A 25,133-nucleotide genomic window follows, 5' to 3' on the forward strand; every position below is an offset into this window, starting at 1 on the left:
GGGGAACACCAATACCATTAGGGCCATAAAACTAACAATAAAAATATGCATGGACTTGCCCTTTATAAAAATGGAACTTTTTTTACTGCGATACTTGAGTTTATCAGTTTTGCAAATTTCAGCAATATCAGTTTTAATATGTGATATAGCTACCCTCATCTCTTTGTCTATATTAGTAAGTCTTTCACAATTTTTAGTTTTTATATTGGTTAATAATGAGAAACCGAGCTCTCACAAATATGATGTTGAAAACTAACAAAATTTTCAGTGCCCTTGTGGAGAAAGCTGGGTATTCGGCTTGGACAAAAATCCAAAATTCCTCCAGAGTTATTTCAGAGAATTTCATTTTTAGATACGATCCATTGACAAGGTAAATAATTGTTCTTCTTCTTGTAACGAAAATTCATAACTCGATGTATTAACTGTGCCAAATGGATTTCGTATCCAGTCATAATTGTGTGTATTTAAGGAAGGAAAGTAACTTGAAATCTTTCTTTCCAATATTGTTAAATGTTCTGTTATAACAGAAATAATTCCCACAACATTTTTATTATGGAGTGAAGGAAACATATCTACAGTATTTTTTTCTGATATGATTCCAGAGAAATTTTTCCAAAGAAGTACTTTTTTTCTGAAAAGCTGACAATTTGTCAGTGGATGTCAATTTATTTTCATTTTTCTCAACTCTTTACGACTTGGTCTAGTACAGGTTTTAATATTTCCGGTAATGTTTTTGAAACTAGGAATTCTTTGTGCAAAAAATAGTGCACAGATATAATATTTGGGTTTATTTTCTTTGCAAGGGTAACAAATCCTTTAATAGAGCATGCCATTGATGGAGCGTCAGTACAAATTCCTACACATACCTCCCATGAAATTTTAAAATTTTCTAAATATGACGTAATAGAATCAAAAATATCTTATCCTGTTGTACATTCGGTAAGTTCTCTGCAGGATAGAAATTGATTCACTATTTCATTTTCATTAATGAAATGAACAAATCCTAGTATATGACCTTTACCGCTGATGCCAGTGGACTTGTCAATCTGTAAAGCAAAATGTTGTTTGAAAAGTTAACTGGTAACTGTTTTCTCAATATCATCTGACATAACTTTAATTTTATTTTTTATTGTATCATCCAAAGGAGAAATTTTCAGAATTTCCTTTTTTGCTTCGTAACAAAACATAATGTCTACTATTTCACAACATGCTGGTAAAATAAGAGACTCTGCTATAGTATGTGGTTTTAATTTTACAGCAATTAATTCAACTACTTTACATGATGCAAGTTGTGCCTTATCGGAAATTTTAACAGGCTTTTCAAAATATTTTACTTGTTTAACTTGCATGTCCAACAATCTCTTGAAATAATCTTTAGTTTTTGAAGCAAGATTGGCATGCTTCGTAGTAAAGAGGCATTTCAACTTAGCAGGAACCATTGCACTATTGGATAGTTTTTCCCCCCGCATACAAACCACTTGGGAATAGGATATTCTTCCTCACTGGTCCATATAAAACCGCAACTTAAATATTTTTCTAAATATTGTCTAGTAATTTTTCTTATTTTACTATGTATAATGCTGTCTTCTGTATGAGATGTATTTGCAGCAACATCATTACTACTACTTCCATTTGTACTTGCCCAATCATTATATTTGCCTCAGAATCACGTTTTCGTTTAATAATAAATTTATCTGTAGTTTGCTACTACGATGTTAGACAAACCAAATACACATTAAAAATGGACTGTGCAATATTATGATGTTGGATAACACACAAACCAAATAAATATTAAAAATGGACTGTAAACTATTACGATTTTACACAACACACAAACCAAACACACATCACTGAATGACTAAAAGAGACGCTCCTTCCAGTCCCTCCTGCAAACAAGATTTATAAATGATATTCTATTGGTTTATTAGTCAACGCACATAGCAGTTTTCACTTGTTAGGATCAGAATAGCCAATTACACTCAGAACTCTGTCATGTGACAGATCTTTCACTGGGTAGAACACTGGTTAAGAACCACTGTCCTAGACACATTAGACTCCTTCCTCAGTCACCTCAATAGCCTACATCCAAGAATCCAGTTTACAATGGAAAAGGGAAATAACAATAACTCCTTCCTAATGGTAACCTTTCCTTCACTGTATATAGAAAACCTACTCACAGAGGCGAGGCCGATGCATTCACAAACTCTCCCACCACCACCCTGCTCAACAATAAAGCATTATTAAAACTCTAACCAAGAGAGAGAGAGACCATAATCTTTGTTCCAGTACAATCTCCCTTTCAACCAAACTCAACCACATACACAACACCTTCTTTTCCAATGGCTACAGCAATTACAGAATTAAAAACAATAATCAGTTCCTCCCCCATTCCCCAGCCATCTCTTCAGAAGAATTTCAGAAATGACATCACCATATCCTACATCCGTGGCACATAGAAAAAATAGCTGGGTCCTTAAAAAAGTACAACCTACACAGCATTTAAGCTCCACCGTAAACTTGCTACCCTTATCCATTCTACCAAAGATCAGCCCTCTCTCAGTGCCTGGAGTTTATAAAGTACATTGTCCCTGCAAGTTAGCTTACTTTGGACAGACAGAGAGATCAGCAACCATTAGCTTAGAACAACATAAATCATATATCTGTAAAATTCATCATCAAATTCCTGACATTTACCCTCAAGGGATATACAGGATATGATAGTACTTACATGAAAAATCTACATTATCATCACTAAATCAATCTGTTACCTGTCAAAGCTAAAACATTGTCAGATCTTATATTTATATATCTATCTTCTAAGGCACTTTTTACTGTATCAATCCACCTATATCTTGATCTTCCTCTGGGTCTTTTTCCTGTCAACCTGGCAGAGAACACTTGTTTGGCCTAATCTTTCCTCGCCCATTTAAGTGACAATACCACCTACGATTTGTTCTGCTAACACATTCCTGGATGCTGACAATGTCAAGTTCTTTCCTAATATCTTCGTTTTTAATATGATATGCCCCTAATCTTTCTCAGGACTCTCGTATCTACGGTCTCTAGTCTTTGGTCAAGCGTTTTACCTCTGACCCAGCTCTCAGATCCATAAGTTAAAATTGGTTTGAACATTGTCTTGTATACAGCTGATTTAGTGTTTTGACTAATTTCTCTCTTATTCCATATAAATTTATTCAATTGACTTCCTACCATACCAGCTTCATTGATTCTGTTGTCTATTTCCATATTTAATTTACCATCTTCACTAAAAATCGTACCTAAGTAGCTGAAATGTTTTACTTGTTCTATAGGTTCTCCATTCACAATGTAGCTGATATTTTCAATGCTTCTACCTATTTTCATTATCTTTGTCTTGTTATTGCTGACTTTCATACCATATCTATCACAACAGTTATTCAATTTAGTCAGGGAATCTTGCAGGCTTGTAGAGAATTTATTTAGAAGTATAACATCATCTGCATAAAGCAAGGAGCTGACATTAACATCTCCAATTTTGATATCAGGTTTAATACCACTTTCTTTCATAATGTAATCCACATAGATAATGAATAACAGAGGTGATAATGTGCATCCTTGTCTGATACCATATTTAACATTAAACCATCTCCCTGTACTTCCTTCAATTCTAACTGCTGACTTACAACTCAGATAAAAACTAAGTATTGCTTGAAAGTTTATTTTTCACTTGGTTAGAGTATAATAAATTTAGTTTAATCCTTTATCCAAGTGTGAGCAAACAAAGTTTGCGCCTGAAAGTATCTTCAGGACTGGGGTAAGGTGGCACAACACCAAGGCAACTCGCCGCAAAGGTGGAGGAAGATACCAACACTCCTGTCTCAGTATCTCCTATAATGCAAAACACATCTCCTTGCGGATATGTCTAATGTTATGCATTAAGGGAAGGGCCACTACCCAGACTAGTTTCGACCTTTATTGAGGTCTCTTCAGTGGGAGCCAAGCTGAGATACCAGGCAGAAGCATTCGCAGGTCATCTCTACCTATAGGAGTTGCCAAATGGTGTGCCACCCTTTTTTAATAAATTACTCTGGATTTAGAGAAAGATGTTGAAAGTTTATTTTTCTCTTGGTTACAGTATAATAAATTTTGTTTAATCCTTTATCTATACGTAGAGATGACCTGCGAATACTTCTGCCTGGTATCTCAGCTTGGGCCTGGCTCCCACTGAAGAGACCTCAATAAAGGTCGAAACTAGTCTGGGTAGTGGCCCTTCCCTTAATGCATAACATTAGACATATCCGCAAGGAGATGTGTTTTGCATTATAGGAGATACTGAGCCAGGAGTGTTGGTAGCTTGCTCCACCTTTGTGGCGAGTTGCCTTGGTGTTGTGCCACCTTACCCCAGTCCTGAAGATACTTTCAGGCACAAACTTTGTTTGCTCACACTTGGATAAAGGATTAAACTAAATTTATTATACTCTAACCAAGTGAAAAATAAACTTTCAACATCTTTCTCTAAATCCAGAGTAATTTATTAAAATAGGGTGGCACACCAATTGGCAACTCCTTAGGTAGAGATGACCTGCGAATGCTTCTGCCTGGTATCTCAGCTTGGGCCTGGCTCCCACTGAAGAGACCTCAATAAAGGTCGAAACTAGTCTGGGTAGTGGCCCTTCCCTTAATGCATAACATTAGACATATCCACAAGGAGATGTGTTTTGCATTATAGGAGATACTGAGACAGGAGTGTTGGTATCTTCCTCCACCTTTGCGGCGAGTTGCCTTGGTGTTGTGCCACCTTACCCCAGTCCTGAAGATACTTTCAGGTGCAAACTTTGTTTGCTCACACTTGGATAAAGGATTAAACTAAATTTATTATTAAGTATTGCTTGATATAATGATCCACTGATACCATACAACTGTAGTGTTTTGAATAGCTTCTCCATCTTGGTACTTCCAGATCTACAAAACTTAATAACAGATCTTTGTTATATTCCCATGACTTTTCAACTATTTGTCATAAAGTGAATATCTGATCCTGACAGCCTCTATTTGGCCTGAATCCAGCTTGTTCCTCACCAAGCTTCTCCTCCACAATCCTTAGCAACCGTTTCTCAAGTATACTGGCATAAATCTTAGCAGGAACATTCAGTAGAGAAATACCTCTGTAATTCTCACAATCAGTTTTATTTCCCTTTTTATATTTGGGCATTATGAGAGCTCTACTCCAATCATCTGGGATTTGTCCTTCTGTCCAGGCCCTCTGAACTATGCAGTGTAGCCACTGTAAAACTTTTATACCTCATACTTGAGCATTTCTGGTCTAATATCATCTACTCCAACTGCCTTTCCACATTTCAGACTTTTGATAGCTTTTTCTACTTCAAGCATGGATATGTATTCCTGGTTGCATGCCTGGTCAGTGTTTTTTTATCACTGTGCTGTCATCACTGCTAGTTTCATTTAGCAATTTTTCGAAGTAATTACTCCATACTTCAAGGATATCTTTTTCTCCAGTTTTCATATCACCTTCAACATCTCTAATTCTTTTTACAGCAATCTTTCCTCCATTTCTGAGCTTCTTCAACAATCTCCAGAATATCTTGCCACCTTCTTGATATTTATTTTCTATGTTCTTACCTAAGTCTTCCCAAGACTTCTGTTTAGCTAGTTTTACAGTGTTTAACTTTCTTACATTTGTCTCTGCATTCTCTAAGAGCACAAGCTGACTTATTGGCCAGGAACTTTTGATATGCTTTCTTCTTTTCCTTCACTGCCTCTTTAACTTCCTGTGTCCACCATGGACTTCTGATTTTTTTATCCTAGCAAACAACCTCACTCTCTCGCCGAATCAATCAATGTTTTTTTCAGAGCTTGGTTTGATTCCTGTTCTCAAACTCTTTCAATTTTTCTTGAATAATGTTTGTATATTTTAGTCTACAGTTCACATCAGAGAGCTGCTCAACTTTTATTCATTTTAAAACTTTCTTAAATGTCGTTCTTTTCAATATGAAATTCAAATTTATCCTGCTGAAGACTAAATGGTGATCACGTCCAATTTCAAATCCTCTGTACACTCTAGTGTCCTGCACCAGAGAGAAAACATCACTATCAACAATAATATAGTCAATGAGACTTTTCTTATTCCTTGCCTCTTCTCTCCATGTGAATTTGTGCACATTTATATGTTGGAACATGGTGTTAGTAATAACCAGTCTATGTCCTTAGCAGAAATCCAACAAGTATTTGCCATTATTATTAGCTTTGCTCTTTTCTCCAAATTTTCCCAAAATATTTTTATATGTCTGAGAATCATTTCCTACTCTGCTATTTAGATCCCCAACAAGGACCAACTTTTCCTTTTTCATTGTGTCAGTTGCTTTTTCTAAAGCTGCAAAAAATTCCCCCACTTCTACCTTAGGAGAACATTCTGTGGGACAATAGGCACAAATAAGTCTCATTGTCCAGTTCCCCATTCTGATATTTGCCCACATCACTCTACTTGAAATTGCCTGCCATTCAAGAAGATTAGTCTCATATTTAGTGTTGAATACTATGGCTACTCCTTCTTTTCCTTGATTGTCATTGCCTGAAGATAACATTTTGTATTTATTGCTCATAAAGAGCTCACCATTTTTGTTCTTTTTTGATTCAGTCACCCCTATTATGTTGATCTGGTACTTATCTAATTCCTCAGCTAGCTCCATTTCTTTGCCATTCAAGCTTCTTTTGTTAATAGTACCGATCTTCAATTCTGGTGATACTGAGTTTGGGTGTGTTTTAGGATTTGTTCCAGTAGCTGACTTTTCGCTGTTCACCCTGGTTCCCTGGCGAAAACAACAGGGGCCTTGTTTAACCAGGCGATGCCCCAGCCGGCATGAAATTCTATCATTTTGTACCATCATTTAATATTGTGGTTTAAGCCAATAAGAATGCAATTTGGTCGGCTAAATCCTAAATTGCCAGCCCATCCTCGTACATTCAGTATCCAGGTAGATACCTATCTGTAATCATGACTATGTTGAATCTGATCTTGCAGACCATGTTTTGGATACAACCCACAGAATCTCATGGAAAAAAAACTCACCATGCTCCACCACAGTAAATTCAAAAAAGAAAGATTGTTTTTAGAATCTGTGGTGGCACTCAGAAATCAACTGAATTTAAATGAATATGGCTAGATAAAACATCCCAAAATTTGGAACACATTAATTATCAGAGATTCTACCTTACATTCTGGGCACCCTACAAATGCACATAGAGGGCACACCATCTAGATAGGACTTTAGAGTCACTCACATGTTTCACTTAATATTGTGTTCTCTTTGTGTGTGTTACAGTAGTTTTTTGTAATCCATGAAGATGTCTCAGTGACTGAGATGAAATAGTGGAAGCATTAAAATCAGTTTTAATCCTTTTCTAGGGCTGCAAATATTCCATTAAACCTCCAACATGATTTCTTCACCACATGGAGATCCACCAGTTACTCAACACTTGGAAGACGTATATATTCATAGCCAATCTATCCTACATCACTGAACAAGTTCAGTAAAGTTTTGAAGAGACATGAGCAACTGCTCTTAGCATTTTCATGATTCTAGATTCGTTCTGGCAGATGCCTGCTACGTAAACAGCCATTCTATGGTCTATCATCCATTCATGGTAATTGCATGGCAAGTTTCAGATTTCTCTTCAGATTTCTCCAAAAATGTAGCAGTAGCTCAGGGATCTTTTTTTTTTTTTTTGTTTATCCTTTTTCTCCTATAAACAAACAATCTTCTTTCAGTGACTTCAAATCCCAACAGAGTTCTGTCAATGATAGTGCTCTTCATTTTACATATGCAGTGCTCAACCATTCAAAGCCTCAAGATTTTCAAAAATAAATTCCTTGAATAACAATCCTCATACCATTCTTCAATAATATAAACACAACCTAGCCACCTTCAATGCTGCTAATCTGTTTAATATCCCCCCCCACACACACACACACAAAAAAAAAAAAAAAAAAAAAAAATTCATTGCCCATTTCCTTCACCAATACCCATGTCTTTAGACAACATTAAACTGCTCTTTTGGCTGACATTCACCATAAACTCCTTAACCACGAAAAATAATTTGGTGTCTTTTTTTTCTACAAGATATAATCTCTTAGTCAGCTGCTAATTATGTACAAGTCTCAAATCTACTTAAGAATACTGTCCTTGCATTTCGGGTGATACACCAAAAAATCTCCCAAAACTTTCAATAGCAATATTAACAGCTGTTTAACTTAATTCTCAGTTCTTGCTCTCTTAACCTCTGCCCACACCTGGAATTAATGTACTATCTGTTCTGCATTCTTTCATGTGTGGTATCAATTAAAATAAAATATTATAACACATCAGTAGGTAAAAACAGAAAAAGTTAAAGAATGCGACATCTCCCAACCTCAGATAAAATCCTGAGAAAGTCTTAGAAAAATCCTGAATATATAAATGAACTACTTGTGCAAATTTATTGCTAAAGAGCAAATGAAACTTTTAATATTTACTTTATCGAAAGCTTCACCTGGTGCATCATCCAAGCTACTACCAAGAAGAAGAAATTTATTTACACTTTTCACCACTGCCAACTGACAATGCCCTCCTGAAGCCAGCAATACCAAGAAGGGAAAATTTATTCTAAAGAAGAAAAAAATGATTAAAAAATAAAATTTATTAAAATTTATTTATTAAAAACAATTATTAAAGAAGAAAAAACTAAAGTAAATGAAATTAATCATAATAATATTGCCGCAATGCTGTCCTGATTTATATCTATTTCAAGCATTTTTATGTGCTATTCATTTAAATAAAGTTACATGCTAAGCATCATCAAATATTTCAGTATATGTATTATGAACCATCCTTAGCATAGTGTGTTACAGCGGAAAAATCAAACAATGAAGGTACATAGAGAAGGGAATCTTTCAGATTCTAATAGGATCATTTCTTCACGTGGCTGTCTTCTGACTGCAGACAAAAAAGATTCCATTCTCCACATAACTTCAGTGTTGTTTGGTTTGAATTCCCACTGTACCACTACACTGAGATTGGTTCACAATATATGCACCCAAATGTTTGTAATCAAATATTTAAAATAAGTTACTTAAGTTAAACATTTAAATGTGTGCTTAATGTGTAATTATATTTAATTATTGTGAGATCTGTACATTAGCAGTTGTACTGCTAGGAAATAACATCAAGAACAGAAAAGAGCATCAGGTATTTAAAGAAGATGAAGAGACTATGAATGTGATATGTTCTAGCAAGACAGGCTGGAAATAAATGGCAGCCAGAAAAGATATCTGATCTTGTATGAAAAGCTGGGCATTATTAAGGTAAAGGTAGTGAAGTGATAGATATTTTTTTTCTTGTGGGAAAGAAGACTATGTTCTGGTTGAAATGAAGTTAACTAAACCCCCCATACAACTGAATATCAGACTGCATGAAGAGATCAGCACAGAGATTAAAATTTAAGGCACTGGTTGTGAAAAAATTTTAAATCTGTCTGGATTGTTTTAGCAGAGTTATCAAATGAAGAAGAGGAGTAAATTATATCATGAAGAGGAATAGAGCATACCAGATATGATTTGAGGTCAGTCAAAAAAAAAAAATCGTTTTAGAATAAAAGTAAGAGTGGAAACAAGAACAAAGCTCTGGGACTATCTTCCATCTCTGAAGTATACAGAAATCTCAGGCTGACCATAAGATTTCTGTGTACTAATCAAACATGCTAGAAATGTCAAGAGTAAATGCACAACTTTTTACTTTTCCACAGTACATATCCAGAAGTGAATGATGTAGGGCATGGAGATCTGCACTGGATCAAGAGTGGCATTTCTACCACTTTTGATCACTTATACACTGGTGGTTACTAATTTAATTATTGGGAAATACACACTCATTTAACAATGCAACAACCTTGCTGTACTCAGTGCTTCTCACCATTTCAAACATTTTTAATATTATAAGCACTACTAAAAATGTGAAAAAAATATTCTAATGTTTGAAAGGACACACATAAAGAATAAATATGAACCTTTTTTTCAAACCACTTCATGCCATCAATAAGTAGGCTTGCAGTCTGACAACAGACAATAACTATCTACCACCTAGACTCAAAAACATCCATGCCACAGTATGATTTGAACCCCATAGTCTGTTAATTGGAAAGCAAAGATGTTGCTCACTCAACCAATCAGAGTGGTTCTGAGAACAAGGAAATGTAAAAATTTGAATACTATGATGATCTCATATCTTTTATTTTTGAGAAAACTGACAGAAATTTTTGAGAGAAATGAGTTGATCATTTAATGGCAGATTTTTCTCTTTCTGCTTAGGAGATTTCTGTGTATGAGGATCATATGAAAATTTAAAGATATTGGACATATGGTTCATGTCCAATACATGAACCATATGGAGAATATTGGTTGAGCAAATAAAATTCATTATTAATAATTTCCACTGGCTTCACGTGCATTATAGTACACCTCTTCAAGGAGAGTGAAATAAAAACTATCTGATATCATTATGACTGGGTTTACAATAAGCAAACTAATTGCACAGGTGGTAAGAAACATATGAAACAGATCAACAGTTGCGTGTAATTTATGATATGTTATGATGACAAGTATTGTAATGCAGAGAATGTCTGCATGTGAGTTTTATAAAGCACAACCAAACATGATGTAGGATGGTTTCTTATGTCTTGATAGAATGACTGGGATTTTTAGCATTACTAATGCATACTTAAAATAACCTGATGATAAAATTTTAATCAGTATAGGCTATTTCTGTATAATGCCACAGTACATAATGTTTTATGTCTGTTGTATGTGCAACCAATCCTGATTTTACATTTTCTTTTCTTCTCCACATCCCTGATATATTTTGACTTGCATATCTGTCCTGACCAGCCTGTTTGTTCCATATAGCAAATGACATAAACAATTCATTAAACTTCTGTTTTTTGAGTGGTGAATAGGAAGGTTTTAGAGGGCGATGGAAATTTGACATTCTTTTTTAATGACAAGAATGGTACTTTTATACCTTTATTCTCATGATATTCCTTCCATATCATCATCATCTTATGGATCTCGTGTTTAACAAGGTTGCACAGCCATTTCATTCCCACCCTATGTGTACTCTTTAAACCATAGGACACATTCAGATATTAAGTTTTTTTTTTTTTTTTCCAAAGTTTCCCATGCACTGCTGGTATCCTTCCCATTGTAAACTATACCACAGTATTCTCTCCTAAGTTCATCACAATTTTCAGCTTTGTAGTTCAGCATATAACCTATCCTAATTGGAAAATCCATATACTAGCTACTACTAAGGTCAGTATGACATGATAATTATCACTAACTGGTGGCAAAACGTCATCCTTACATGAGATATTCTGATACTATGATCAAATCTAACACTTTTCGATAAGTTTGTTCTGTCACATAATAATTATTCTTATCATGAGATATCTATGCTACCCATTCAATGCTCAGATAATTTGTTCATCCATACTGATTACTCATTTAGTGACCATTAGAGTAATCTAGCAATGCATTTCATTATCCACAGCTAGGAATTGTGTCTGTAGCAATATTTCCTCTAATTTTTTAATTTTAATTTTTATTTATTTATTTTATTTTTTTTTTTTTTTGCTGCCCATGTAAGTTTCCAGTCTCTCTCTCTCTCTGTGTTTTCCTCCCAAGTGTCTTAGTTTTCCATGTCCCATTAGTAGCATGGTTAAACCTCGAGATACTTGCCATATAACAAAAAACTTTTTGGAATTTCCTTTTGCCTGCTCAGCTAACTCTTCATAGTTTGATTTTGTCTTCCTACCATGCTAGTCACCTTTTTTTTTTTTTTTTTTTTTGCCTGTTCCTTGCACTGCTCATGATTTAGCTCATCACCTTTTTCCTTATATAATCTTCATGAGATCTTTTTTTGCAGCTCTTGCTGAATGATATTACTCATCAACTCCTACCCAATTTACCCTCTTGACCTGGGATATACAGTGTGATATTGTTCCTTCAGATATCCCTTTGTAATGTGAACATCCTTCCCTTGCATATCTTTATGTAATGCTTCAAGCTGCCTCCTCAGTGTATCATAATCACCTGCCTTGCAGTTCCACATATATACCCCTTCTTAACTGAAATTTGCATGTTTTGCTACCTCCCAAGTCAAGATATCTTAACTGGAGGCAATAGACTTGACCTTAGTAATGGTCAAGTCTTCTGATTCTATAACAAATTCTAACACTCTTGAACTCTAAGTCTCCTCTGTCACATTTTGTTTTAAGTGATTATTTCTCAGTAAGCATATAAATCCTATTTCATTCCTGTCATGTAATATTTTCTCCTTCCAATCTATGTCTCCAAAATTGAAGTCCCCAATAATAATTACTCAACTTGCACTCATTGTACTAATCTGCTGATGCATCTTCCACATCATCATCCCTTGGCCTATAGCAGCAATCAGTTTCATATACAGCACCAATCAGTTTTGTCCTACTAGCCTCAATCTCATACCATACTGACTCAAAACAATTGCCATCTTCCCCACCTACTCTTGTTGGCTGCAATTCACTTGCTCTCATCAGCAGTACCCATCCTGTCTACTCTATCTTCCCTGAAAATACTAAATCCATCACATTCTATTCCTACAAGTACATCATCTACTGTTAACCAAGTCTCACTAATGCTTACAACTTTTGGTGAGGTTGCACTAATCAATGCCAAAAAATCATCCCTCTTATTCCTGATGCTTCTTACATTAGCCCCCCCCCCAAAAAAAAACCACCTTTACATCCTAAACGGGCTACCCCATCTGATACTGTTGCTTTAGAGACTAGATTCCATATTTTCTGTTTTCATTCACACTTCATGGATGCCTTCAATACACTCATTTGCATCATCTCTAATATCTTTAGTTTTCCTGACTTTGCACTTCCACACTCTCAGTAAACAAAGCTGTCTCCAGACACCTAACTCTGAATCCATTTAAATGCATCAGCACTGTACAAATCCTTTTGTCCATCGAACTCAGACCATAGGTCTAGAACTCTATATCATTCCTTCTGCATAACTTGCATACTGATTCATTAGCATGGCAGCAAACTGACAAACTTTACCTTCTCACTCTTCTTTTTCATTTCTTCCAATAACTCTTTCATATCTTCCACACTCTCAGTAAACAAAGCTGTCTCCAGACACCTAACTCTGAATCCATTTAAATGCATCAGCACTGTACAAATCCTTTTGTCCATCGAACTCAGACCATAGGTCTAGAACTCTATATCATTCCTTCTGCATAACTTGCATACTGATTCATTAGCATGGCAGCAAACTGACAAACTTTACCTTCTCACTCTTCTTTTTCATTTCTTCCAATAACTCTTTCATATCTTCCCTCATGCAATACTTCTCACCTCTCAGGTTCCAACCAAAATAATAAACTTGTTCACCTTCCCTTTCTGTATTCTAACAGCATTACTATTATTATCAATGTCTGGATCAGGGAAACAACATTTTACTGTAGGCACATTCATGAAGCACTTCTCTTATCATAGAATCACCATAAAAAAATTATCTGCTTAGGCTCTTTCTCTCATTTATTCTTACAATTTCCTTTTTGTTTTCAGACCTCTTGGTTTTTTTCTGTTCTCAGTTTAACTGATTTCTTGCTGTTTCTACAGCCTTTTAATCTTGCACTTTGTCCTGTGAAGGACCACATGCAAGTGTGCTATTTCTTTAATCAGGCCATCTACATTCTCCAGAACTTGCACCACTGCACTTTCAGCTGTCTCCAATATTTACATTTTCCAGTCTACTATCAATACTCTTTATTCTACTATCACATAATATTTATTCTCACAGCATTCACTCTCAAAACATTGATCACATACTCACTCATTGCTTTCGCTCTCCTTCCACAAATCTTTCAACTTATGCGACGAGTACATCTCACAAATTTTACACTGAACAAAATCATGCAAATTTAGCTCACCTAACAGAGACATCTTGGTCATTGTTGTTCTGCTTATCACAGGTGCCATAAAGCAATATATAGTTTAAAGGAATATACACATACTACTTATGACTAAATATCACCGATCAAGCAGGCAGGGACACTGAGGTGTTCACCATCGGCAATGATCTATCTCAGATCATCAATCTTCCAACCAAAATACTAGACAATCCCCTCCAATTTGCCAACACACTTGACCTTTTCTTAACAAGCTACCCTTCCAGGTATACTGTGGTTGTCAGTTCTCCTTTGGAAATTCAGACCACAGCCTCATACAAGTCTCTTTTGCAACAAAACAACCTACAACCAGTTCAGAGTCTCATGTCCTTTGGCACTACAAGGGTGCCAGCTAGGAGGACCTCTGTGACTTCTGTTCCTCCTCCCCATAGTCTGACTACTGCTTCAATTCTACTGATCCAAACACCTACTCAGACCAAATAACAGATATCATCCTCACAGGAATGAAGGCTTTCATCCCCTATTCCACTCTAAATTTTCAGCCACCACCAAGCCATGATTCTTTAAAAAGTGTGCCAATGCTGTAAAAGAAAAAAACCTCTGCTTACCACAACTGGCTCAAGACCAAAACTCCAGCTGCTCTCTCTGCCTATACTGCAGCTTGCAACAATTGCAAAAGAATCATCACCAAATACAAGTCAGACTTTGAAAGGGCTAAATACTGCAAACTCACCTCCTGCCCAAATGGCAGTCGCTCCTTCTGATCCCTTGCCAAAGCCATTGGGCAAAACGTCTGCCCACCCAGGTTTCCACCACTCTCACATCCAGATGGTACTGTAGTCACCTCACCAAAAGACAAGGCCCACTTACTTGCATCACGATGACCTGGGCAAAGTTCCCTCCACTCCATAAAATGGTTCCCTTCATGTCTCCCATAGTCTTCTGACAAAAAAAAAATCCAAAAAATCCTTAATAACCTGAATACAAACAAGGCATCTGGTCCTGATGGTATCCAACCTATTGTGTTGAAAAAATGTGCCCCAGAACTGACACCTCTCCTGTATCGCCTCTTCAATCTGTCCTATTCAACCGGCATCTACCCAACAATATGGCCAAAGGTCCACATCTAGCCCATCCTAAAGAAAGGTGAGAAAAATCAACCAATGAACTACAGTCCAATTGCTCTCACTTCTGTTCTCTCAAAAATTATGGAGAAGGTCATCAAGAACAAACTCGTGAACCACCCGGAGAGAGACATACCAACTAATCAGTGACTAGCAGTATGGGTTCTGCCACTCGCAATCTACAGCTATCTTCTTGCTTTCACCACCCACCTATGGACTCAGGCTATGGAAAAGTTTGGAGAAACTCACATGGTTGCCCCCAACATGTCAAAGGCATTTGATTAGGTTTGGCAAAAGGGGCCTACTCACCAAACTGCCATCCTATGGTCTGCCTTCCTTACTTTGCAACCGGATTGCCAACTTTCTCGCTAGTCACTCACTGTGTCATGGTAGATGGATTACTCTACTGATATTTCCCCACCAATGGGAGTGCTATTGGTGGGGAAATATCAGGGTTGTATCCCAGGGTTCTGTTATTTCACCTACTCTCTTGTATATAAATGACCTGTTCTCATGGGCTTCCAATCCTATCCATAACTTCGCTAATGAAAGTACACTCCATTCCTCCTTTTCATTTGATAAACTTGTTAATGCTCAAGTATTAGAATCCTCAAGATCTACTATGACCAGGGACCTGAACTCAGATCTCCTAGCTTTATCCCAGTGAGGCAAAGACAACCTTGTAAACTTCAATGCAACCAAAACTCAGTTCTGTCTAATCTCTCGCATCCCTCCTCCTTGCCTTCAGTAATACTGAGATATCCAAACATGATCAGATTTCACTTCTTGGACTGACCTACACCTCCAATCTTTCTGGCACAACTACATTTCAACTGCAGCTTCTGCAGATGCCAAAAAATTTGGTGTACTTTTTCACACAAGACTACTTCACACCGTCACAGCTCCAAATTCTATATACAGTTCAAATCCACCCAGCCATGGAATAGCACTCCCATATTTCAGGTGGTGCACCAAAATCCTCTCTAAGACAGCTCGACTCTATCCAAAGGAGGGTAGTCTGGCTAATTAATGATCTCTCTCTCTCGCATACCCACTTCAATCACTCTCTCTCTCTCTCTCTCTCACAGACATTCAATTTCTGCTTTGTTGCTCTTTTACAAATACTTTCATGGACAGTGCTTTGCTGAATTGGCCACTATTATTCCTCCACTCTCCTCCAAAATGATTAAAACAAGAGCCACTGCTAAGCAACACTGTTTTATAGTCCATCTTGAAACTCACCAAACCATCTTCACTGCCTTCTCTTTCATTCCATCTACTTCTGTCCTTTGGAACAGTCTGCCTTCCCCAAAGATTACAACCCTCAGCTGGTCCAACAAAATCTGAACAGATTCCTCCTTTCTTCTATTCCTCTTGTCTACACAGGGCACTAGTGTGCTATAGGTCTTGTGGCTTTTCATATGTGGATCAGATATTAAACAATAATAATAATAATTTACTCTATTTCACACACTTAGAAAACAATAAATACAATAAATTAGCTCAGTGTTATCAGCTGAAATTTGAAAAATTACTCATCTTTCACAGCACTATTATTATTATTATTACCACGGGCTACTCCAGGAGTCCTTAGACTCATCGAGGGAGGCCCTAAACATCATGTTCACACAGCTGTTCAGCATTCTCACAGTATCTATCATACCTTGCCTTGAACTCACTCACTGTCATAGCACCCACAACAGACTCTGGCAGCTTATTCCACTATGAATTGATGGCATTCACAAAATATTCTCAAACCCGAACTCCACTCAAATTTTTGTTCTATTATATTTTTTTAATTCTTCCTTATTTAGATTTTATTATTTCTACTAATATGAACTGTGAGTATAAGAATATTCATAATGTCACATAATTTTAAATTATACAAATACTAAAAATTGACAGAACCATGAAATGGATAAATTACATTGGTACAGTTGAAGTTTTGAAAGTACCCCCTCAGTTCTTCATTTCTAGTGAACTAGACAATAAAGTACTTGGTGTACTTTGCAGAAGAACTAATATGTATCTAGTACTTGGACTTAACTATTAGTACTTGTTTAAGAACAGAATATTTGAGTAGGAATTTAATTAGGACAACTGATGTGCATTTTTAACATTGTTAAGTGCATTCAAAATGCACTTAACAATGCTAAATCAGATGGCATAGCTATCATTATGGGAGATCTAAATGCTAAAGTAAGCTCAGTAAAGATCTCTTCCTGCATGGGAAACTAGGGCCTGGGACATAGAAATCCAAGAGGAGAAAGATTAATACAGTTCTGTGAAGAAAACTATCTGGTAACAGCAAATACTTTATTTAGCCACCCTCCTAGAAGACTTTACACATGGAAAAGTCCCAGAGACAGCTGTAGGAACCAAATTGACTGTATATTGATTAAAAAAGGATTCCAGAATAACATCTTACAAGCCCCAAAATACCCAAGGGCTGATATTGGATCAGACCAAAACCCTGTGGTCATTAAAGCAGCTAAAATTAAAGAAAACAATGACACCTATAAACATAGAAAAATATAATCTTAGCTACCTTAAAAATCAAGAAATACAAGGTAAATTGTTAAAGGAACTGGCACAATCCACTGCTGTTAATGTTCCTGTTTCCACCAAGTATCCTTACCCTAAAGATGAGATCGAGGATAGATAGCAGAAATTTAAAGAGGGCATAAAAAAAGGCAGTAAAACAAACAATTCCCAAATTTGAGAAGAAGATGTTTAAACCCTGGATGAATGAAGATACTATGATGGAGGAAAGAAACACAAAAATCATCCTGAATACAATAACTTAAACAAGGAGATCAGGAAAGAATGTAGGATTGAAAAGAACTATGGCTCAACAACAAATGCAAGGAAATTGAACTTATGGACGAAAAAGTAGAAAACCAGAGAACTTTGTTAATATTTATACTATATACTTATGAGGTGAAATATTATATAAATTTCTTTTACTAACAATTATTTTTATTTTTGACTCCGAGTGTCCCTATATGTTATTATATTTGCACAAAGAGTTCACTCCAATTGGTGCAATGACTTTAACTCACTCTTTCAGAATCCAACTAATCATTGACTCAATACCAAGTACAAAATAAACACATTTAATAAAACTAAAACAATATATATACACTTCTAGTAATAATGCATAACTATAATTACAGATTATATGGATCCAAGGCCTTATTTAAAAATATAAACTTACTCCTATGACTAAACACTTTTTCTTTCACAATCACAAAAAAAATGTTCATAGTCTTTTTCTCTTTCTGTTAAGGCTCTTTTCCAGAAGTTACAAGGCTCAGTACTTCATTTTCAGGATCCTTTTCATCAATCAACATAACACACATAAAGTCTTCTTGACTATATCCTGTTTTCCTTTTAGTAGTAATACTCATCAGATCAGGCACCTTTAATACCTAAAAATCTTCTTAATCAATATATTTTCTAAACTTTCACTTTCAGGCATTCTTAATACTTATAAAACTTCCTTATCAATATTTTCTCCAAGAAAAACATTCACTTTAGAATGTAAGCAACAAGTTCTCCTTTCATTCACAATACTAAATTGACAGTCTTAACTTATTTCACCATAAAAACTTACAGTTTCAAGATTTCCTTTTATTCATTACTTATTTCTCCTTGAAACCTAATATTTCCACTATTCCCTTTTCGGAATACACTATAAAATATCTTCCGACTGCCACACACAAAAATATATCAAGTTCCTTCTAACTTGAATATTACCGGCCAGTTTAAAAAAACTTACAGTTTCAAGATTTCCTTTTTATTCTTTACTTATTCCTGCTTGAAACCTATTATTTTCACTATTCCCTTTTCGGAATACATTATGAAATTTCCTTCTGACTGCCGCACAAAAAAAAATCAAGTTCCTCCCAACTTGAATATATCTCGGCCAGTGTTCTAAAAAACTTCCGAACGCTCTCTTGTTTACAACTGTAACTTGGATACGCAACGCTTTCCTTGTCAGCTGTCAATCACACATCAAGTTCTCTCCGGGAGCATGCGCACTCTACAAAAGTCAGAAACTACGCACTGCAATAAAATGGCTGACTTGCTGTATCCATCAGCGCTAAAAGAAAGTCTTTCACAAACACAAAATTCAACATTTTAAAATATAACAAACTTTCTTATAAGTAACACAAATAATCAGTTTAGTAAGTACTTCAATATTTTTACTTCTTTACATGTTACTTCTAATGTAACATTTTCATAACGAGCACATCACAAGTGCAGACACTGCGTGTATGAAAACAAAAACTAACAAGCATAATTAATACGTAAAAATATTCAGAATTTTTAATATGATTATTTTTACAACTTCATGAAAAAGTTAGGGAGCTAAATAGCAAATCTTGCAAAAGGGTATGCTCTCATTGCATTAAAGATACCAGTGGAAACATTCTAATGGAGAAAGACAAAATAAGGGATAGATGGGTAGAGTATTCAAAGGAACTCTACAATCATGATAGAATAGATAAGCCAATGCAAGAAGATTTGGAGGGAGCCTACTATTTTTACCTGGGAAGTAATAAATGCTATTAGGAAACTGAAACCAGGAAAAGCTCCAGGAATGGATGGAATTATGGCAAAATATCTAAAGGCTTTTGATGTTAAGGCTATAAGATCAATGACTGACATATGTAACAAAATATACGAAACTGGACACCTGCCAAAAGATTTTAAGCACTCAATACCTAAAAAATCGAAGACAATCAAATGTGAAGAGTACAGAACAATCAGTCTGATCAGTCAGATAGCAAAAGTTATGTTATAATAACATCCTAAAAAAAGAAATAAACATAAAATCAAAATGGAAATTAATGAAATACAATCTGGTTTTCAGGAAAATAAAGGAACTAGAGGATTCTTCAACATTAGAACTATTATAAGATATCTGGAGAAGCAGAAAGAAGTCTACTTATTTTTATTGACTAGACCAGTGGTCTCCAAAGTGTGGTATGCGTACCCCAGGGGTTACGCGAGTCGATACGTGGGGGTTACGTCAAAAAAAAGTTTTATATTGATAGGAAAAAAATTAATTAATTAAAGATAAAGAATATTACTTTCTTTCATCAATTAAACATATATCTAATATAGACAAGGACGTTATAAAGATCCTGTAAACTTAAATTTGCAAGTAGCGCATATTGGGCGACTTTGCACACATAATCGTCCATGACAAAGCTGTCATGTTATTTAAAACTAGAGAGTAAATCTCTTACTTCTTATCATTGCCATTGTTTGTAGAGCATCCTAGTGTTGACAAGCCCAACTAGAGAAGGAAAATTGCTTAGTTATCCTGCGATCTACAGATGACACCACAATTGTAGTAATTATTTGACTATTAGTAGTAAGTTTAACGATTTTTTAGTATATATTGTTTCTGTGCAATTCAAAAGCCTTTTTGTGCTTACTTTTATGTTTACACTAGAAATTGTGTATTAATATTATCAAAATTGCTTACATTTTTTAAAAAAATTGTTTGATATTATCAATAGTAAATGAATTATATTTAAATTTTACAAATTAACCCTCACAAAATGGATAAATGGTCAAAAAAATTTCCTCCAAAGAAACCGCAAATTGAAAATAATTATGATAGTACTTCTACATCAGATGAACAACAAGTAAAAGATAGGATTGATTCTTTATTAAACAAAACCTTGCTCAAGAAAGTTTGAAATTATCAAGAAGACTACTTGAAATGGGGATTTACATCGACGATAGTCAACAATGAACCTCATCCTATATGTGTATTGTATCATGAGATGCTATGTAATGGAAGTACAAAACCATCATTATTAGTAAGACACTTAAAAACTAAACATCCTGAACATGAACACAAATCTTTACAATTCTTTGAACGATGTTTGAAGACGTAATTCTCAATCCAACAACTTAAAAAAAATTCACTAAAATTAACGATAAATATTTGGAGGCATCTCTTGAGGTTGCATTCTTAATTGCAAAAGACCAAAAGCCACACACCATTGGGGAAACACTTGTACTCCCAACCGCCATAAAAATGGTAGAAATAATCCATGGAAAAGAATATGCAGATAAATGAAAATGTATTCCTTTATCAGCAAATACTATTGGTAGACGTATAGAAATCATTGCAGATAATTTAAAGAAGCAATGTATCGCAGTATCAGAAGCTATCAAACCAGAATTTCAAGAAATTATGAAAGAAATGCAAGACCATTATTCACATTAAATATTGTAATAAATATATTTGTAAGCTGTTAATAATAAAAATAATGTGTAAAAATATCTAGCGTTTTTAACACGTTCGCTGCCAACTAAGAGTATACTTGTAGTTCGTATATGAGCTTCATAAGCCAACTACGAGTATACTTGTATGTTGATTTATCGACCTCCTATGCTAAACACGAGTTAACCCTTAGTATAATTATGATAATTTGGACCCTTGAATTCTGAATAAAGTGGAGAGCACATCTGGGGGCTTGATAGAAGGGAAATAATTTCAACTAAAATATAGTATATTATATATGTGCCTCAGAAGCCAACTACGAATATACTCGTATGTCGATTACCAACCTCCTATGCCAAGCGCGAGCTAATCCGTAGTATAACACGTAATTTGTAAATCAATTTAAAACTGATAAAATCAATAAAAATAATAAAATGAAATCAATAAAATAAAAAACAATTTATTCAAATTACGAATGATACACTTTAAAACAATTTTCCATGCACAATGGTGGTTTTTCCTGGCAAACAGGACAATAATAACGTATTTCGCATCATTGTTTGTTTCGTGTACATGCTCGACATGGCTTTGTCGGCGAATATTTTTTCTGTAGGTGGCAAAATTTCCAAATAACGAAGATCCCGAATCCTGCTGATATTCTGTGATGCTGTAAGCTCAATCATTCCAACAAAAACTGAGATAAATTGATCTCTAAATTTTAACACAGTCATTGCGTTTCCAGTAATTATATTATAAAATTTATGCGCATTTTGAATGTATATATCAAAAATGCATATTGCCAATTTCTTTGGCCATCTAATTGTCTTTCGTAAGGGAGAATAGTAAGAAAGCATGTGATCAGAAAGATCGATGCCTGACATACCCAAATTATAGTCCCTAACGATATTTGGTTTTAAATGAATTTTACCATTCCGATTTTTTGCTTCAACCATTTCAAATTTGTGCATATTTGACATGGAAACTCTTATCCTTCCATTTGCGATGATGAATTCATTAAATTCATCATCACTCATATTAGCATAAGCTTCTAATTCTTTAACAGTAAGTTTTCTTTTACTGGTCATGGTGAAACTGAAGGTTTTTAGAGACTAGACGCAATAAACACATTCTTCAGTGCATGCAACATATGGGTGGGGGTTATACGAGATTACTCGTAGTTGGCGTATGAAAAAATTCTGTCTGATAAGCCAGCTACGAGATTACTCGTAGTGACCTTGAAGACGCAAAAGAGCAACAGTGTGGGAATAAACTATGTCCAAGTAGCATGGCAGCGAATGTGTTAATTATTATATGATGATACAAGGCATATTTCCTCTTTATAATACTTATTACAATAGATTTTTGCTCAATCAATTGGGGGTATGTGCTATTTATTTTTTCTGTCTTGGGGTATGCAATCAAAAAAGTTTGGAGACACTGGACTACACAAAGGCCTTTGACAATATACAACATGAACAACTAATCAAATGCATCAGAAATTTAAGAGTAGATGGTAAAGATACCAGATTACTGATAAATCTATATTGGAGCAAACTGCCTGAATAAAAATATCAGGAGAAATCTCGAAGGAATTCCCAGTAAAGAAGTGTGTCAGACAAGGCTGTGTTCTTTTTCCTATATTGTTTAACCTCTATACTGAAAATATCTTCCAGCAATTAGAAAAATTTAAAGGAGTCAGCATAAGGGGCAGGAATATAAACAACTTAAGATATGCAGATGATACAATACTGTCAGCTGAAAATAAAAAAGATCTTCAAAACCTACTAGAAGAGATGCTGAAGCTAAGTGAAAAATATGGACTTAATTTCAACTTCAAAAAACCAAAACCATGCTGGTAACAAGAGAAAAAGGGAAAATATCCAATATAAATATTAAGATCAGAGGAAATACTTTAGATCAAGTAGACAGTTATATATATTTGGGTCAACTAATTACAGAGAATGGAAAGTGTGATAATGAAATATTAAGAAGAATAGAAATTGCTAGATCAACCTTCATTAGCATGAAAAACATTCTGACTGCAAGGAAAATTCACACAAAAACAAGAATTAGGCTGTCCAAATGCTACATATGATCAACACTGCTATATGGAGCAGAAACCTGGACAATATCAAAATATTGTGAAAATAAACTAAAAGCCTTTGAGATGTGGATCCTCAGAAGAATTCTTAGAGTCCCATGGACTGCCAAAAAAAACTAATTTAGAAATATTAGAGATGACAGGAGAAGATAGGAATCTGTTGAAAACCACCTACCTTGGTCTCATACTAAGGCATGAATCTCTACAAAAAACACTTCTAGAAGGAATGATACAAGGAAAAAGAAGAAGAGGAAGACAAAGAACAGACTGGATGGGAAATATTAAGGACTAGACCTTTTTGTCCTATGAAGAATGCAAAAGAGAAGCACAAAACCGTACATGGTGGAAGCTCTTGGTAGTCATCCTCCCGGAAGGAGATGACATCTGACAAGACAAGTCTGGCTAACATCTGTCCAAAAATTACAGTACTGTCCTAATATCTATCCTCAGTTTGCAGGCTTCCTTTAACAAGTTCATTGCTAATCACGCGATATCACGTGATGCAAGTTCTCATCTGGTGGTCGATCACGCATTATCGCGTGGACGTCACTATCGAGTTTCTAAGCGGAATAGTATAGTGGCCACAGCGAAACGGCGCGTAATATTTATATTGGCCACTAGGGAAGGGATCGACTTTCGTGGAGTGGGGATGGCCGCCAGCCATTGTCAGTGAACGTGTTAAAAAGTGGCAAACTTGAAATCAATGTTTAAAGTTTACATAACAATACATAACAATTCACCGTACTGCAAATATTTGTTTATTATTATTATTACCCCTAGACATGCATGAAGTCAAAAGACTAATCATGGGAGGCAAACAATGTTACACACACACAAAGCCCATCAAACTGTGCTTAAACTGATTTAATGTATCTGAATGCACCACAATGTCAAGCATACTGCATTCCACTCACCAACCTTCTCCATGCAAAGAATTTATAGGTACTTTACAAAACCTTTATATTATATTTATAAGGAATTACTTACTCTTCATTCATTCTTGCAACTAAAGCATGAGCTTCCATATGATGAATTGGAATGAATGGTTTACCACTTATTTTTACAAGCTGTTGTGCATAATTTAAGCCAACTAGCAAGGACAGTGGTAAACCTGGTTTCACAGTTGTAGCAACAGCAGTAACATCCTATTTAAAAAAAAAAAAACGTAAACAAAGATCAGCAGTGAAGTAAAATCTAATTTTATTTTCTTCATTCATTTTAGAATACTTTTATTATTATTTCCTGAATGGTAGATTACAGAAAAGAAAATGGGAGGGGAGGGCATTATGAACTAGTGTAACCAGTAGAGACAGCATTATTATTATTTATAATACAATACAAAGTTCATTATTCTCATCACGTATACATAATATTTATAAATATACAATTCAAGTATTAGTTTCATATTTTCTGTTGGTTTTTACATTTATTTTTGGCTGATTATTTTGTTACAGACAAATAAAAATATTTTCCTTATATATACAAGTAGGGTAAAATACATTATCAGACAGTTTTCGTAGTTTATAAAAATGTTTAAAATAAGTTAGTGAGTTTTTATAATATTTTAATGTGTGTAACCAAGAGCCATGGCCATACTAATTACTAGAAAATTAAATTGGCTTGATACAATCACTGCAAAATCCAGTGACTGTATTTATAAGGGCTCACAA

At 35.1% G+C, this 25,133-nt stretch overlaps 1 protein-coding gene across 3 annotated transcripts in view; it reads right to left on the reverse strand.

Moving 5' to 3' along the window:
- Positions 1-25,133, reverse strand: part of Tcs4 (Threonyl-carbamoyl synthesis 4) — a 217,885-nt gene that overhangs the window by 174,761 nt on the left and 17,991 nt on the right. For all 3 annotated transcript variants that reach the window (XR_016549260.1, XR_016549259.1, XM_090402940.1), the window contains exons 3-4: positions 24,451-24,608; positions 8,510-8,639 (exon numbers count right to left, since the gene is read on the reverse strand). Coding sequence is in view for 1 of the 3 variants with exons in the window: in XM_090402940.1 (XP_090259066.1) it covers positions 8,510-8,639; positions 24,451-24,608 (288 nt within the window). In the remaining 2 variants the exon portion in view is untranslated. The remainder of the gene's footprint in view (positions 1-8,509; positions 8,640-24,450; positions 24,609-25,133) is intronic.

Source organism: Typopeltis vanoorti, chromosome 13 (genome assembly GCF_054136105.1).
Source record: "Typopeltis vanoorti isolate ZY-2024b chromosome 13, IOZ_Tvanoo_1.0, whole genome shotgun sequence".
Classification (NCBI taxonomy): domain Eukaryota; kingdom Metazoa; phylum Arthropoda; class Arachnida; order Uropygi; family Thelyphonidae; genus Typopeltis; species Typopeltis vanoorti.